The 15,686-nt window shown below is 38.9% G+C and overlaps 1 protein-coding gene across 5 annotated transcripts in view; it reads right to left on the bottom strand.

Annotated features, from left to right (window-relative positions):
- Positions 1-825: 825 nt before the first annotated feature.
- TRAPPC13 (trafficking protein particle complex 13) overlaps positions 826-15,686 on the bottom strand; it is a 48,332-nt gene continuing 33,471 nt past the window's right edge. For 3 of the 5 annotated variants that reach the window (XM_033179701.1, XM_033179703.1, XM_033179705.1), the window contains 5 exons: positions 14,106-14,242; positions 5,593-5,791; positions 4,325-4,425; positions 1,806-1,956; positions 826-1,670 (listed from right to left, as the gene is read on the bottom strand). In XM_033179701.1, the coding sequence (XP_033035592.1) occupies positions 1,563-1,670; positions 1,806-1,956; positions 4,325-4,425; positions 5,593-5,791; positions 14,106-14,242 (696 nt within the window). In that variant the 3' untranslated portion in view covers positions 826-1,562. The remainder of the gene's footprint in view (positions 1,671-1,805; positions 1,957-4,324; positions 4,426-5,592; positions 5,792-14,105; positions 14,243-15,686) is intronic. The other 2 variants (XM_033179702.1, XM_033179704.1) reach the window with 1 other exon arrangement.

Raw genomic sequence — 15,686 nt, 5'->3', positions numbered from 1 at the left:
AATTTCAACTTACCAAAATAGAATAGCTTTTATTTAACGGCCTAAGCTTTTGTTTTCCTGACAAAATACTTAAACTTTTTGTTACATTAATGCTGCAAAGTTGTTTATCACCTCAACTTCCTCACTGCTTTGCTCATAACTAAGTGTGATTACATGGAGAAAGTTTTATAACAGTAACACATGATTTAGAGTTTAAAATCATATCAGAAGATAGAAATTATTTAAATATACCATATAAAAATAAGTGGCTTAATCAATGAGAAAAAAACCCAGCAATTTTTGGCTTATAAGTATTATTCTTAGTTAAGTTAATGAAAAAAATCAACAACCTAAAAAGTAAAACCAATTCTGATCTGTTCAGTAGCTGAAAGGCATGTATGTTTGTAGGTATAATATACAAATACAGACACAAACCATTACAGTAATTTTGAAAACAATTAGAAAGCTTATATTGTGCTAACAAATATCAGGTTATAAGAGGACTACCCCCTTTGTTTTTTTTTTTTTTTTTTTTTTGAGACAGAGTCTCGCTCTGTCGCCCAGGCTGGAGTGCAGTGGCCGGATCTTGGCTCACTGCAAGCTCCGCCTCCCGGGTTCCCGCCATTCTCCTGCCTCAGCCTCCGGAGTAGCTGGGACTACAGGCGCCGCCACCACGCCCGGCTAATTTTTTGTATTTTTAGTAGAGATGGGATTTCACCGTGTTAGCCAGGATGGTCTCGATCTCCTGACCTCGTGATCCACCCGTCTCGGCCTCCCAAAGTGCTGGGATTAAGGCTTGAGGCACCGCGCCCGGCCTTACCCCCTTTGTTTGAAGCAAACTTTTTCTGCTGACTGAATAGCCAGGAAAAAAACTGGAGTTAACTGAAATATTTCTAAACAAATGTTACAAAGTTCTAAGAAACAACTCTTTCTTCTAGATTGAGGTCAGCCAACTATACCCTGCAGGCTAAATCTGTCCAGCTGCCTCTTTTTTTTTTTTTTTTTTTTTGAGACAGTCTTGCTCTGTCGCTCAGGCTAGAGTACAGTGGTACAGTGGCATGATCTCAGCTTACTGCCACCTGCACCTCCCGGGTTCAAGTGATTCTCCTGCCTCACCTTCCCGAGTCCAGCTGCTGCTTTTTGTGTACACCACTGTACTTTTTTTGCCTACTGGCTGCTCTTGCAGTACAGTGGCAGAGTTCAGTATTTGTGACAGAACCTTATGGCCTACAAAGCCTAAAATACTTAGTATCTTGTACCTTACATAAAAAGTTTGCTGACTCGTGTAGATACTGGCTAGGGACAAATGGTCTCAGATACACAGCTTTTGGAGAACAAAGCCCAATGATCATCTAAAATGAAATGAAATTAAATAGGTGTAGAAAATCTATACATGTTCATTTCGAACATAACTTACAAGATAAAATCAGATCTCTTCAAAACAAATATTTAATATTTTAACTATTTTACAGGAAAGAAATTTAAATAACATATTTACTTCGTTGTTGACATCATCATTTTACAAAGGTGACAAAAAGCAGTTCTGTGAAACTAAATGAAAAGCATAACATTGGAAATTTCCTTCAGCTTTCCACTTGAATGGCAGAAGATACCACACAGACTTGTGCGATGTCATCATATTCATATGTTCTCTTTAAGAATGTGTCTGTTAGTCTTAAGCCAGAGATGCTCTATTGAGAGAGAGAGAGAGAGAGAGAGAGAGAGATGAGTCTAAGTTTTCATCCATTCAGAGGAAATATGAATATCACAAATGACTTGTAAGTTAACAGCCCCCAAATATTGGAATTTTTGAAAAGACAGCATACTTGCAGTCCCTGCACTGAAGAAAGCAGAGTAAGGGCAAGAGAGAGCGAAGAACTTGGATGCAGCTTTCCCAGCTGTCTTCCTGAAATTCCACACCAGTGGATGGAATTGGTATTGCACATTTCCAAAACCAGATCCATAGTCCTTTCACTGCTGGAGGAATCAGAATAATAGGAATAAATCTTGTTCATTTCACAGAGGTACTGCAATATTTCTACTATTGACAGTAAACTTGTTTTCTCTGTATCCAGGAGAATAAAAACCAGAAAGAGAAAAGCTATTATAACATTTATATGTCACCTAAGATAGAATCAGGAAGATGAAAGGAATCACACCTTCTAGCACTTTTTTTTTTTTTTTTTTTTTTGAGACGGAGTCTCGCTCTGTCGCCCGGACTGGAGTGCAGTGGCCGGATCTCAGCTCACTGCAAGCTCCGCCTCCCGGGTTTCCGCCATTCTCCTGCCTCAGCCTCCCGAGTAGCTGGGACTACAGGCGCCCGCCACCACGCCCGGCTAATTTTTCGTATTTTTTTTAGTATAGACGGGGTTTCACCGTGTTAGCCAGGATGGTCTCGATCTCCTGACCTCGTGATCCGCCCGTCTCGGCCTCCCAAAGTGCTGGGATTACAGGCTTGAGCCACCGCGCCCGGCCACCTTCTAGCACTTAAAATGGCCTCAGACTAGTCTGCCTGTCTGATGTTGGCCTTCTGGTTCTATTACTCAACACTGGCCTCCTGGTGCTGATGTGGTGCTGCCATTTTTCTGGGAGACTTCCACACATTTGTGACTAATCTTGTTGCCATATATTCTCACTATTTCTGTTAGGTACTCTACAGGAAAAGAAGAAAACAACTGATTCTGGTCTTGTCCTTTTGATATTTAATCTGTTACTTTACCATAACTTGGGAAACAACTGGCAGGATTCATAAGATGTAAATACTATTCAGGTTTGCTAAATGGATTATTTACCAAGAAAAGACTACTTCTGCTTATAACAGATATCACCAGTTCAGCTTAAATAAGTTAAAAAAACTTTTCATGAAAGTATGCATATTGTTCTTTTTTAAATAACCAAAAGACTCATAATAAAAAATATTCTCCTACCACCATTCATGGCTACTTATGGCTCTTTTAGCTATTTATTCTTATACTTGGCTCCAAATTTTAAATTGCTTATTTAAATTTTATTTTTTTAGACATATTGACTTTATAATATTAACTTGTATATGTCTGTATCTCCCTAACAAACATTTGAGATGGCTACTATGTGCCAGAGACCAGGGTAGATGTACTACGTGAATATTGTTAATTTCACAAAAATTCAGTAAGACTTATATATGTTGTGTGTATGTGTCTGTGCATCTCTCTGGTGTGTAGGGGCAGGGAATGACATTTATATAGAGAGGAAATTAAAGATATAAGAGACATGTGCTTTTTAGAAAACTTATTTCAATCACCAAAAGTTAAAGTGAACACCAAAAGAAGTTAACTTTTGAAAAAAATAACACTTGTGAGCTGGTCAATAAACTGATTTGCTGAAAAAACTTAAAAAAAAAAAAAATTCCCCAACACCCTGTAACACCTTATAAGCACAGGGTCTTTGCCCTGTATTGTTGTTTACTGAACTCACGATGTGGCAGACACTAAGGGCCATGTCCTTTCCCTTGAATAATTCATAATCCAGTGAGAAAGAGACTAATACTTATAGCAATATATGAGTGTCATTAAAAAACCTAAGTAAATATTTTCTATGATAGAGAAGGCATGAATACCTGTGCTTTGGAAAGTCTGGGTAGCTTCATAGAGGAAGTGGGTATTTCTGTAATTTTGAAGGATAAATATTTCCTATCTTTCTAATACAAAAAAGTCAGAATAAATATGGAATTAAAAGGATTATACATTCACACTAAGAGGGCTGAGATTCATCACTGCAATAATATCAAAATACCCCAAATAATAATACAAACCAAGTGGTAATACAAGTAGGAGCAGAAGGCATAGGACTGGAACGTAATTCTATTTTTTTCTGGTTTCAAAGCTCTGTGCTCTTTGCTTCCTGACAGTTCAGATTATGCTCTCTCTTCACTGTCAAAACCCTGTTTTCGAATCAATGATTTCCCCTTACATTAAATCCATAGACAATGTTTGGTTTCTTAATACTCAAGATACAGCTCAAGGACAAGTATGCCTCAAAAAATCTTACTACTTCAATTCATAATATATTAATACATAAAAACCTATTAGTTCATGTTTTGGTGAAGGAAGTATAAACAATGAATACCTACCTCATAGCGTGTGACACATGAACGAAACAAAATACAGAAGATGCACAATACAATAGGCCCTTAAAAATATGTAATTATACTGCTACCAGATGAAGAATTTTACAGTACTCAATATCAACATCAGAGAAGGCTATATGTTGAGGAAAACTTAAAAGGAGACAGTAACAAAAAGATTTTAAAATTCTCTTCTAGGTAGGTGAGGTAGAAAGGACATTCATCCACAAACAGTGGCATTACCTGCAGTTTGTTATTTTACAGGTAATATGAAAAGGTTCTTCAAGGTTTACGGTATCTGGTATTGCCTCCAAAGACAACCTAACGTCTCCATAACCTGGAGCCTAAGAAAACAAGCAACACAGTTAATGTATTATCTATCGCAAAACCTTTCCATTTTAATGAAGGCATCACAGCAGCACATTTACTCAACAGCTGTTGGGTTTCCAAGCTGATGTTCTAAGAAAATACTTCTGATTCACTTTACTCATCCCTCATTTTAAGTTCTTTGGCAGCTACTGCCTGTGGAATAGCGCAGCAGACCTGGACTGTTTTTGTTATATAAATAATTATTCCATGTTCAGTAGAGTAAAGATGAATCTCATAGGTAAGCAGTCAGTAAAGAAATTTCAGGGACTTGAAGGGACACTTTCCAGATGCTGTAGCTTCTATGTCTGTAACTCTAAATAGGCAGTTATTGTCTAAAGAAAGAGCGGGATGATGTTGAAAGGAGCCAGGAAGAAAATCATGACTTTTTACAAGATGCACAGAGGAGGATGGACTATAACAATCTGAAGGCTTGGAACAGGCCATGTCAGAAAAATAACTAATGGCTATATTTAAGTGGGCCCAGGGATCATCATAATCATCATCATCATCATTTTTTTAAATTACTGCCTCAAACAGTGAAAAGAAAAGTAAAATTTGGAATATATCAAAACAGGTAATATTCAGCATAAAGAGAGGAGAATCCTGTTATATATTCTTATAAGCATAAGAAAAAGAAGCCTGATAGCTATCCCTACTCTCAGAGAAGAAATTAGGTAAAATATGCAACCAATGCTTATAAGATAACTTTAGTAGAACTCACCTTCTCAGGAGATGCCTCAGATTTTTAACATCTTAAAAATGGTATGAACTGAGTAGGTAAATGAAGTAAGTCCAAGAGTTTCAGGACATTGCAAAATAGAAAACTTTAATGTGTTTGGAAGTCAGAAGAAGAGTGGGCATGTGTTACCAAAGGAGGGACACTTGATAAACAGTTATTTTAATTTGTTTGATAAAGAACACATGTATGAAGGATAAATTAACATTTGACCATTTTTCATTCACGGCAACACCAGTTTTCTACCTATCTATCAGTGAAACTATTAATCTTTTCTTCTATAGTAGTATTAATGCCTTTTATAGTGCTCCAATTTTTTTTACTGCTGGATGTACTAAAAATTAAGTTGTTTTAACTGCCTGTCTCTCACACACCAAAACCCCAGTGAAGTTTTTTCCAGACTCACCATTCTTTGAAGTTGGCTGGTCTGTAACCTTCCCCTTTCACCTAGATTTGTTTTCCATACTATATCCAATTTTCCAATTACTGTTACTCCCTTAATGATGCCTGCTTTTTCTGCGAATTCCTTCTTTGGCTTTAGGCAGTATAAGTACTGGCGTGTATCCATTGGTTGCAAATATGCTCTTGACCCAAACGTAGACACACTGAGAGGGGTGGAGACAGAGATGGAGAAAATTCTCTAGCATCTTTTAAAAGAAAAACCATGGCTGTGATTGTTCCTTAGGATAGGAACTGGATGATGTACCCTCCAAAGATCAACAACAGAACATGTTAGTGATTTCAACACAAATAAAAAGAATGTATACTGAAATGATTTATTTTTCCTTCATTTTTTTTCAGTTGATATAAAAAATCTTCAGGTTCTTTATAGTAATTGGACCCTGAAAGGGGGCCTTTTTTTTTTTTTTTAAATAATTTTAAGGTGGGTGGAGCACGATGGCCGAATAGGAACAGCTCCAGTCTCCAACTCCCAGCGTGAGCGACACAGAAGACCGGTGATTTCTGCATTTTCAACTGAGGTACTGGGGTCATCTCACTAGGGAGTGCCGGACAATCCGTGCTGGTCAGCTGCTGCAGCCTGACCAGCGAGAGCTGAAGCAGGGCGAGGCATCGCCTCACCTGGGAAGCGCAAGGGGGAAGGGAATCCCTTTTCCTAGCCAGGGGAACTGAGACACACAACACCTGGAAAATCTGGTAACTCCCACCCCAATACTGTGCTCTAAGCAAACGGGCACACCAGGAGAATATATCCCACACCTGGCCGGGAGGGTCCCACACCCACGAAGCCTCCCTCATTGCTAACACAGCAGTCTGCAGCGATCTAACCGCAAGGCAGCAGCGAGGCTGGGGGAGGGGCGCCCGCCATTGCTAAGGCTTAAGTAGGTAAACAAAGCCGCTGGGAAGCTCGAACTGGGTGGACCTCACAGGAGCTCAAGGAAACCTGCCTGTCTCTGTAGACTCCACCTCTGGGGACAGGGCACAGATAAATAACAACAACAAAAAAGCAGCAGAACCTCTGCAGACGCAAACGACTCTGTCTGACAGCTTTGCAGAGAGCAGTGGATCTCCCAACACGGAGGTTGAGATCTGAGAACGGAAAGACTGCCTGCTCAAGTGGGTCCCTGACCCCTGAGTAGCCTAACTGGGAGACATCCCCCACTAGGGGCAGTCTGACACCCCACACCTCACAGGGTGGAGTACACCCCTGAGAGGAAGCTTCCAAAGTAAGAATCAGACAGGTACACTCGCTGTTCAGCAATATTCTATCTTCTGCAACCTCTGCTGCTGATACCCAGGGAAACAGGGTCTGGAGTGGACCTCAAGCAATCTCCAACAGACCTACAGCTGAGGGTCCTGACTGTCAGAAGGAAAACTATCAAACAGGAAGGACACCTATACCAAAACCCCATCAGTATGTCACCATCATCAAAGACCAGAGACAGATAAAACCACAAAGATGGGGAAAAAGCAGGGCAGAAAAGCTGGAGATTCAAAAAATAAGAGTGCATCTCCCCCTGCAAAGGAGCGCAGCCCATCGCCAGCAATGGATCAAAGCTGGTCAGAGAACGACTTTGACGAGATGAGAGAAGAAGGCTTCAGTCCATCAAACTTCTCAGAGCTAAAGGAGGAATTACGTACCCAGCGCAAAGAAACTAAAAATCTTGAGAAAAGAGTGGAAGAATTGACAGCTAGACTAATTAATGCAGAGAAGGTCATAAACGAAATGACAGAGATGAAAACCATGACACGAGAAATACGTGACAAATCCACAAGATTCAGTAACCGACTCGATCAACTGGAAGAAAGAGTATCAGCAATTGAGGATCAAATGAATGAAATGAAGCGAGAAGAGAAACCAAAAAAAAAAAGAAGAAAAAGAAATGAACAAAGCCTGCAAGAAGTATGGGATGATGTAAAAAGACCAAATCTACATCTGATTGGGGTGCCTGAAAGTGAGGGTTTTGGAACCAAGTTGGAAAACACTCTTCAGGATATCATCCAGGAGAACTTCCCCAACCTAGTAGGGCAGGCCAACATTCAAATTCAGGAAATACAGAGAACACCACAAAGATACTCCTCCAGAAGAGCAACTCCAAGACACATAATTGCCAGATTCACCAAAGTTGAAATGAAGGAAAAAATCTTAAGGGCAGCCAGAGAGAATGGTCGGGTTACCCACAAAGGGAAGCCCATCAGACTAACAGCAGATCTCTCGGCAGAAACTCTACAAGCCAGAAGAGAATGGGGGCCAATATTCAACGTTCTTAAAGAAAAGAATTTTAAACCTAGAATTTCATATCCAGCCAAACTAAGTTTCATAAGCGAAGGAGAAATAAAATCCTTTACAGATAAGGAAATGCTTAGAGATTTTGTCACCACCAGGCCTGACTTACAAGAGACCCTGAAGGAAGCCCTAAACATGGAAAGGAACAACCGGTACCAGCCATTGCAAAAACACGCCAAAATGTAAAGACCATCGAGGCTAGGAAGAAACTGCATCAACTAACGAGCAAAATAACCAGTTAATATCATAATGGCAGGATCAAGTTCACACATAACAATATTAACCTTAAATGTAATGGACTAAATGCTCCAATAAAAGACACAGACTGGCAAACTGGATAAAGAGTCAAGACCCATCAGTCTGCTGTATTGAGGAGACCCATCTACATGCAGAGACATACATAGGCTCAAAATAAAGGGATGGAGGAAGATATACCAAGCAAATGGAGAACAAAAAAAAGCAGGGGTTGCAATCCTAGTCTCTGATAAAACAGACTTTAAACCATCAAAGATCAAAAGAGACAAAGAAGGCCATTACCTAATGGTAAAGGGATCAATTCAACAGGAAGAGCTAACTATCCTAATATATATGCACCCAATACAGGAGCACCCAGATTCATAAAGCAAGTCCTTAGAGACTTACAAAGAGACTTAGACTCCCATACAATAATAATGGGAGACTTCAACACCCCACTGTCAATATTAGACAGATCAACGAGACAGAAAGTTAACAAGGATCCAGGAATTGAACTCATCTCTGCACCAAGCAGACCTAAGAGACATCTATAGAACTCTCCACCCCAAATCAACAGAATATACATTCTTCTCAGCACCACATCGCACTTATTCCAAAATTGACCACATAATTGGAAGTAAAGCACTCCTCAGCAAATGTAAAAGAACAGAAATTATAACAAACTGTCTCTCAGACCACAGTGCAATCAAACTAGAACTCAGGACTAAGAAACTCAATCAAAACTGCTCAACTACATGGAAAGTGAACAACCTGCTCCTGAATGACTACTGGGTACATAAGGAAATGAAGGCAGATATAAAGATGTTCTTTGAAACCAATGAGAACAAAGATACAATATACCAGAATCTCTGGGACATATTTAAAGCAGTGTGTAGAGGGAAATTTATAGCACTAAATGCCCACAAGAGAAAGCAGGAAAGATCTAAAATTGACACTCTAACATCACAATTAAAAGAACTAGAGAGGCAAGAGCAAACACATTCAAAAGCTGGCAGAAGGCAAGAAATAACTAAGATCAGCAGAACTGAAGGAGATAGAGACACAAAAAACCCTCCAAAAAAATCAATGAATCCAGGAGTTGGTTTTTTGAAAAGATCAACAAATTGAGAGACCGCTAGCTAGACTAATAAAGAAGAAAAGAGAGAGGAATCAAATAGACGCAATAAAAAATGATAAAGGGGATATCACCACCGACCCACAGAAATACAAACTACCATCAGAGAATACTATAAACACCTCTACGCAAATCAACTAGAAAATCTAAGAAATGGATAATTTCCTGGACACTTACACTCTCCCAAGACTAAACCAGGAAGAAGTTGAATCCCTGAATAGACCAATAGCAGGCTCTGAAATTGAGGCAACAATTAATAGCCTACCACCAAAAAAGTCCAGGACCAGATGGATTCACAGCTGAATTCTACCAGAGGTACAAGGAGAGCTGGTACCATTCCTTCTGAAACTATTCCAATCAATAGAAAAGAGGAATCCTCCCTAACTCTTTTTATGAGCCAACATCATCCTGATACCAAAGCCTGGCAGAGACACAACAAAAAAAGAAAATTTTAGACCAATATCCCTGATGAACATCGATGCAAAAATCCTCAATAAAATACTGGCAAACCGGATTCAGCAGCACATCAAAAAGCTTATCCACCATGATCAAGTGGGCTTCATCCCTGGGATGCAAGGCTGGTTCAACATTCGCAAATCAATAAACGTAATCCAGCATATAAACAGAACCAAAGACAAGAACCACATGATTATCTCAATAGATGCAGAAAAGGCTTTTGACAAAATTCAACAGCCCTTCATGCTAAAAACGCTCAATAAATTCGGTATTGATGGAACGTACCTCAAAATAATAAGAGCTATTTATGACAAACCCACAGCCAATATCATACTGAATGGGCAAAAACTGGAAGCATTCCCTTTGAAAACTGGCACAAGACAGGGATGCCCTCTCTCACCACTCCTATTCAACATAGTGTTGGAAATTCTGGCTAGGGCTATCAGGCAAGAGAAAGAAATCAAGGGTATTCAGTTAGGAAAAGAAGAAGTCAAATTGTCCCTGTTTGCAGATGACATGATTGTATATTTAGAAAACCCCATTGTCTCAGCCCAAAATCTCCTCAAGCTGATAAGCAACTTCAGCAAAGTCTCAGGATACAAAATTAATGTGCAAAAATCACAAGCATTCTTATACACCAGTAACAGACAAACAGAGAGCCAAATCAGGAATGAACTTCCATTCACAATTGCTTCAAAGAGAATAAAATACCTAGGAATCCAACTTACAAGGGATGTAAAGGACCTCTTCAAGGAGAACTACAAACCACTGCTCAGTGAAATCAAAGAGACACAAACAAATGGAAGAACATTCCATGCTCATGGATAGGAAGAATCAATATCGTGAAAATGGCCATACTGCCCAAGGTATTTATAGATTCAATGCCATCCCCATCAAGCTACCAATGACTTTCTTCACAGAATTGGAAAAAACGGCTTTAAAGTTCATATGGAACCAAAAAGAGCCCGCATTGCCAAGACAATCCTAAGTCAAAAGGACAAAGCTGGAGGCGTCACGCTACCTGACTTCAAACTATACTACAAGGCTACAGTAACCAAAACAGCATGGTACTGGTACCACAACAGAGATACAGACCAATGGAACAGAACAGAGTCCTCAGAAATAATACCACACATCTACAGCCATCTGATCTTTGACAAATCTGAGAGAAACAAGAAATGGGGAAAGGATTCCCTATTTAATAAATGGTGCTGGGAAAATTGGCTAGCCATAAGTAGAAAGCTGAAACTGGATCCTTTCCTTACTCCTTATACGAAGATTAATTCAAGATGGATTAGAGACTTAAAAGTTAAACGTAATACCATAAAAACCCTAGAAGAAAATCTAGGTAGTACCATTCAGGACATAGGCATGGGCAAGGACTTCATGTCTAAAACACCAAAAGCAACGGCAGCAAAAGCCAAAATTGACAAATGGGATCTAATTAAACTAAAGAGCTTCTGCACAGCAAAAAAACTACCATTAGAGTGAACAGGCAACCTACAGAATGGGAGAAAATTTTTGTAATCTACTCATCTGACAAAGGCTAATATCCAGAATCTACAAAGAACTCAAACAAATATACAAGAAAAAACAAACAACCCCATCAAAAAGTGGGCAAGGATATGAACAGACATTTCTCAAAAGAAGACATTCATACAGCCAACAGACACATGAAAAAATGCTCATCATCACTGGCTATCAGAGAAATGCAAATCAAAACCACAATGAGATACCATCTCACACCAGTTAGAATGGCAATCATTAAAAAATCAGGAAACAACAGGTGTTGGAGAGGATGTGGAGAAATAGGAACACTTTTACACTGTTGGTGGGATTGTAAACTAGTTCAACCATTATGGAAAACAGTATGGCAATTCCTCCATGATCTAGAACTAGATGTACCATATGACTCAGCCATCCCACTACTGGGTATATACCCAAAGGATTATAAATGATTCTACTACAAAGACACATGCACACGTATGTTTATTGTGGCACTATTCACAATAGCAAAGACTTGGAATCAACCCAAATGTCCATCTGTGACAGACTGGATTCAGAAAATGTGGCACATATACACCATGGAATACTATGCAGCCATAAAAAAGGATGAGTTTGCATCCTTTGTAGGGACACTGATGCAGCTGGAAACCATCATTCCTAGCAAACTATCACAAGAACAGAAAACCAAACACCGCATGTTCTGACTCATAGGTGGGAACTGAACAATGAGATCACTTGGACTCAGGAAGGGGAACATCACACACTGTGGCCTATCATGGGGAGGGGGGAGGGGTGAGGGATTGCATTGGGGAGTTATACCTGATATAAATGATGAATTGATGGGTGCTGACGAGTTGATGGGTGCAGCACACCAACATGGCACAAGTATACATATGTAACAAACCTGCCCGTTATGCACATGTACCCTAGAAGTTAAAGTATAATAATAAAAAAAATAATAAATAATTTTAAGAGACAGGCTCTTGCTGTGTCACCCAGGCTGGAGTACAGTGGTTACGATCATAGCTCACTGTAACTTCTAACTTCTGGGCTCAAGGAGGTTCTTTATAATAGAATGTAATATATTACTTATAAATTTGAACATGTATCAATTAACTGAAAAGTGCAACAGAAACCAGAACCTTAAGTATCCTGTCTCTTTTCTCTAAAATTATCAAAGATAATAGTTTAGAATAATAAGAGACATACCATTCTAAACTAATTTTCAAAATGAACTAAAAGATGTAGAAAGGAATGGAAAATTGGTTTCCTCAGTGAGGATAAAGGAGGCTATGAACTTTTCTGTGTGTAACCAACCTAATAATATAAAAGCAAACTTTTCATTCCTAATTAAGAAATTCAGGTGCTTTCCGAAGCTATTACCTTCTTCTTCTTTCTTTTTTGTTTAAAATACAGGGTCTCCCTCTTTCACCAGGCTGGAGTACAGTGGTGCAATCGTGGCTCACTGCAGTCTTGAACTTGTGGACTCAAGCGATTTTCCTGCCTCATGCTCCTAAGGAGCTAGGAATGCAGGTGTGTACCACCATGCCCAGCTAAATAAAAAAAATGCTAAGTTGCCCAGGCTGGTCTAGAACTCCTGGTTTCAAGCAATTCTCTGGCCTCAGCCTCCCAAAGAGTTAGGATTACAGGCATGAGCCACCACACCCAGCCTATTACTTTCTTATCTGTATTATTGTCAACCCTACATTTATTCTTCCTCTTTTAAATTAGCTATGGAAAGGCATACGTATTTCCTTTTCACAAAATATTAAATCATCTATTCCTATATTCTTTTGATGTTGAGAGAGTATTTCTTTTTTAAACCCATATTTACCCTTACTCTTTTTAACTTCTCCACCATTCCTTCACATTCCTTCGTTTTATCATTTGCAGGATAGCAATGGTATCTATTACCTCACTGGATTTTTGAGACTTAAAAGACCAAGTGCTTTGAATAGTAAAACATGAAATGCAAAGGGCTAGGATTTTTATTTTTATGTAATGGAGGGATGAAGATGGAGCCCAGGAGATTTTTTGGAAAGTGAAACTATTTTGCATAATATAGTAATGGTGGATACATGTCATATATTTGTCAAAACCTACAGTGCTTGCCTATAGTCCCAGATACTTGGATCGTTTGAGTCCAGAAATTTGACTTCAGCCTGGGCAACATTAATGAGACCTGTCTCTTAAACCAAAAACCAAAAACAATAAAACATACAACAAAACGTGTGAACTCTAATGTAAATTATAGACATTAGTAATAACTGTCAGTATCGGTTCATCAATTGTAGTAAAAGTACCACATTAAAACAAGATGTAGGCCCGGCACAGTGGCTCAAGCCTGTAAGACCAGCACTTTGGGAAGACAAGGCGGGCAGATTGCTTGAGGTCAGGAGCTCAAGACCAGTCTGGCCAATATGGCGAAACCCTACCTCTACAAAAAATACAAAAATTAACCAAGGGTGGTGGCATGCACCTGTAATCCCAGCTGCTTAGGAGGCTGAGGCACCAGAATTGCTTGAACCCAGGTGGTGGAGGTTACAGTGAGCCTAGGTCAAGCACTGCACTCCAGCCTGGGCCACAGAGCTGGACTCTGTCTCAAAATAAATAAATAAATAAATAAAAATAAAAATAAAATAAAAAACAAGATGTAAATAACAATTGAAACTGTGAGGGGTGGAAGAGGGTATGTGGAAACTCTACTTTCTAATGAATTTTTCTATGAACCTCAAATTATTTAAAAAAAAGTCTATTAAAAAAACCCACTCAAGAGGAATGGATGTTTAGAAAAGCATGTATCTTTCAAAACAAGGATAAAGACTTCATAATTAATATTTACCATTCTCCAGCTTGGTCCGTGACTGAATTTAATTCTGTTACATTGTACATAATAGATGGCTCCAATGAAACTTTCTCCATAAACATAGGTGAGGTTGTCATATTCTGAATCTGGGCTTCCAGAAATACTTCATCAGTCTGAGGATATGAAAAGAATATCCACCAAAGTGTGATGGCATTTAAAATATTTATCTCAACAAAAATATCTTATCTATATGAAGAAAAAATATTAACCACAAATGTGATTAGTTCATGCCTGCAAATCAAAGTTACCACAATTAATGCAAGAAAAGAAATCTTCACCCTATCATAATTAACAGGGGCAAAGTCAAGTGTTAGTCAACTGATACCTTGTCAAACAATGGATGGAGGATAACTATGTTTTGTCTTAACATCCAAAAATACTTAACTAGAATTTCATTTACAAATACCCTAATTATTTTCATTAGGCATTAAAATATTACAATGTGCTTTAGTATGATGAATATACCTATGCTCCTATAATTTCAGTATTACGTTAAGATGGTTAAGTCTTCATTATAATACAGCAATATAACTTTGTCATACTGATGTCAATTTAGATAGTGTAATGACCACTAGTACTATGAATAATCTATTTTATAATCTTGAAGGATTTAATTTTTTAAATTAAAGCAGTTTGCGAGTGGTCACTAGTGATTGCTTAGTTCATTTTAAGTGTATATTGAGGGCTAAAAAAAGGATATGTGAATTCTACTTCACCATCGTAGAGCTTTTAAATCAGGCAAGAGGTATTTTGTAGCCTCAGTGACAGATTTTAAAGCTGATGCTATTCAGCAACATTTGCCAGTAGGTAAATACTTAACTTCAGATAAATTAATTCCCCTAATTATGCTAAACATTATTTTATGCTATTTGGTTATTTTCCTTCATGTAATTGAAGGATAACAGACTAACTTGATGTATCTTTGAAACAAACCTACATAAAAAATGATACACTAAGGATATTCAAGAATTTTTAAAAAAATTTTCATAGTAGTATGTGTACTACACATAAGTAACATAAATTCAACTATGACCAGAAAAATTTGCCACTTTAAGAGCTTTTTTTTTTTTTGACATACAGTCTCATTCTGTCACCCAGGCTGGAGCGTGGTGGCGTGATCTCGGTACACTGCAACCTCCGCCTCCCGGGTTCAAGGGATTCTCCTGCCTCAGCCTCCCGAGTAGCTGGGATTATAGGTGCGCAATATCATACTGAGCTAATTTTTGTATTTTTAGTAGAGACAGGGTTTCACCATGCTGGCCAGGCTCGTCTAGAACTCCTGACCTCAAGTGATCCACCCACCTCGGCCTCCCAAAGTGCTGGGATTACAGGCGTGAGCCACCATGCCTGGCCTATGAGCTTTTATTTTATTTTCGAGACGGAGTCTTGCTCTGTTGCCCAGAGTGGAGTGCAGTGGCAAGATCTCAGCTCACTGCAACCTCTGCCTCCCAGGTTCAAGTGATTCTCCTGCTTCAGCCTCCCCAGTAGCTGGGACTACAGGCAGTGCCACCATGTCCTGCTAATTTTGTATTTTTACTTATTTACTTTGAGACAAAG

Source organism: Trachypithecus francoisi, unplaced genomic scaffold (assembly GCF_009764315.1).
Source record: "Trachypithecus francoisi isolate TF-2019V2 unplaced genomic scaffold, Tfra_2.0 Lachesis_group2, whole genome shotgun sequence".
Taxonomy (NCBI): Eukaryota; Metazoa; Chordata; class Mammalia; order Primates; family Cercopithecidae; genus Trachypithecus; species Trachypithecus francoisi.
Note: the sequence above shows the minus strand (reverse complement) of the source record. Positions and strands in the feature narration are given on the sequence as shown.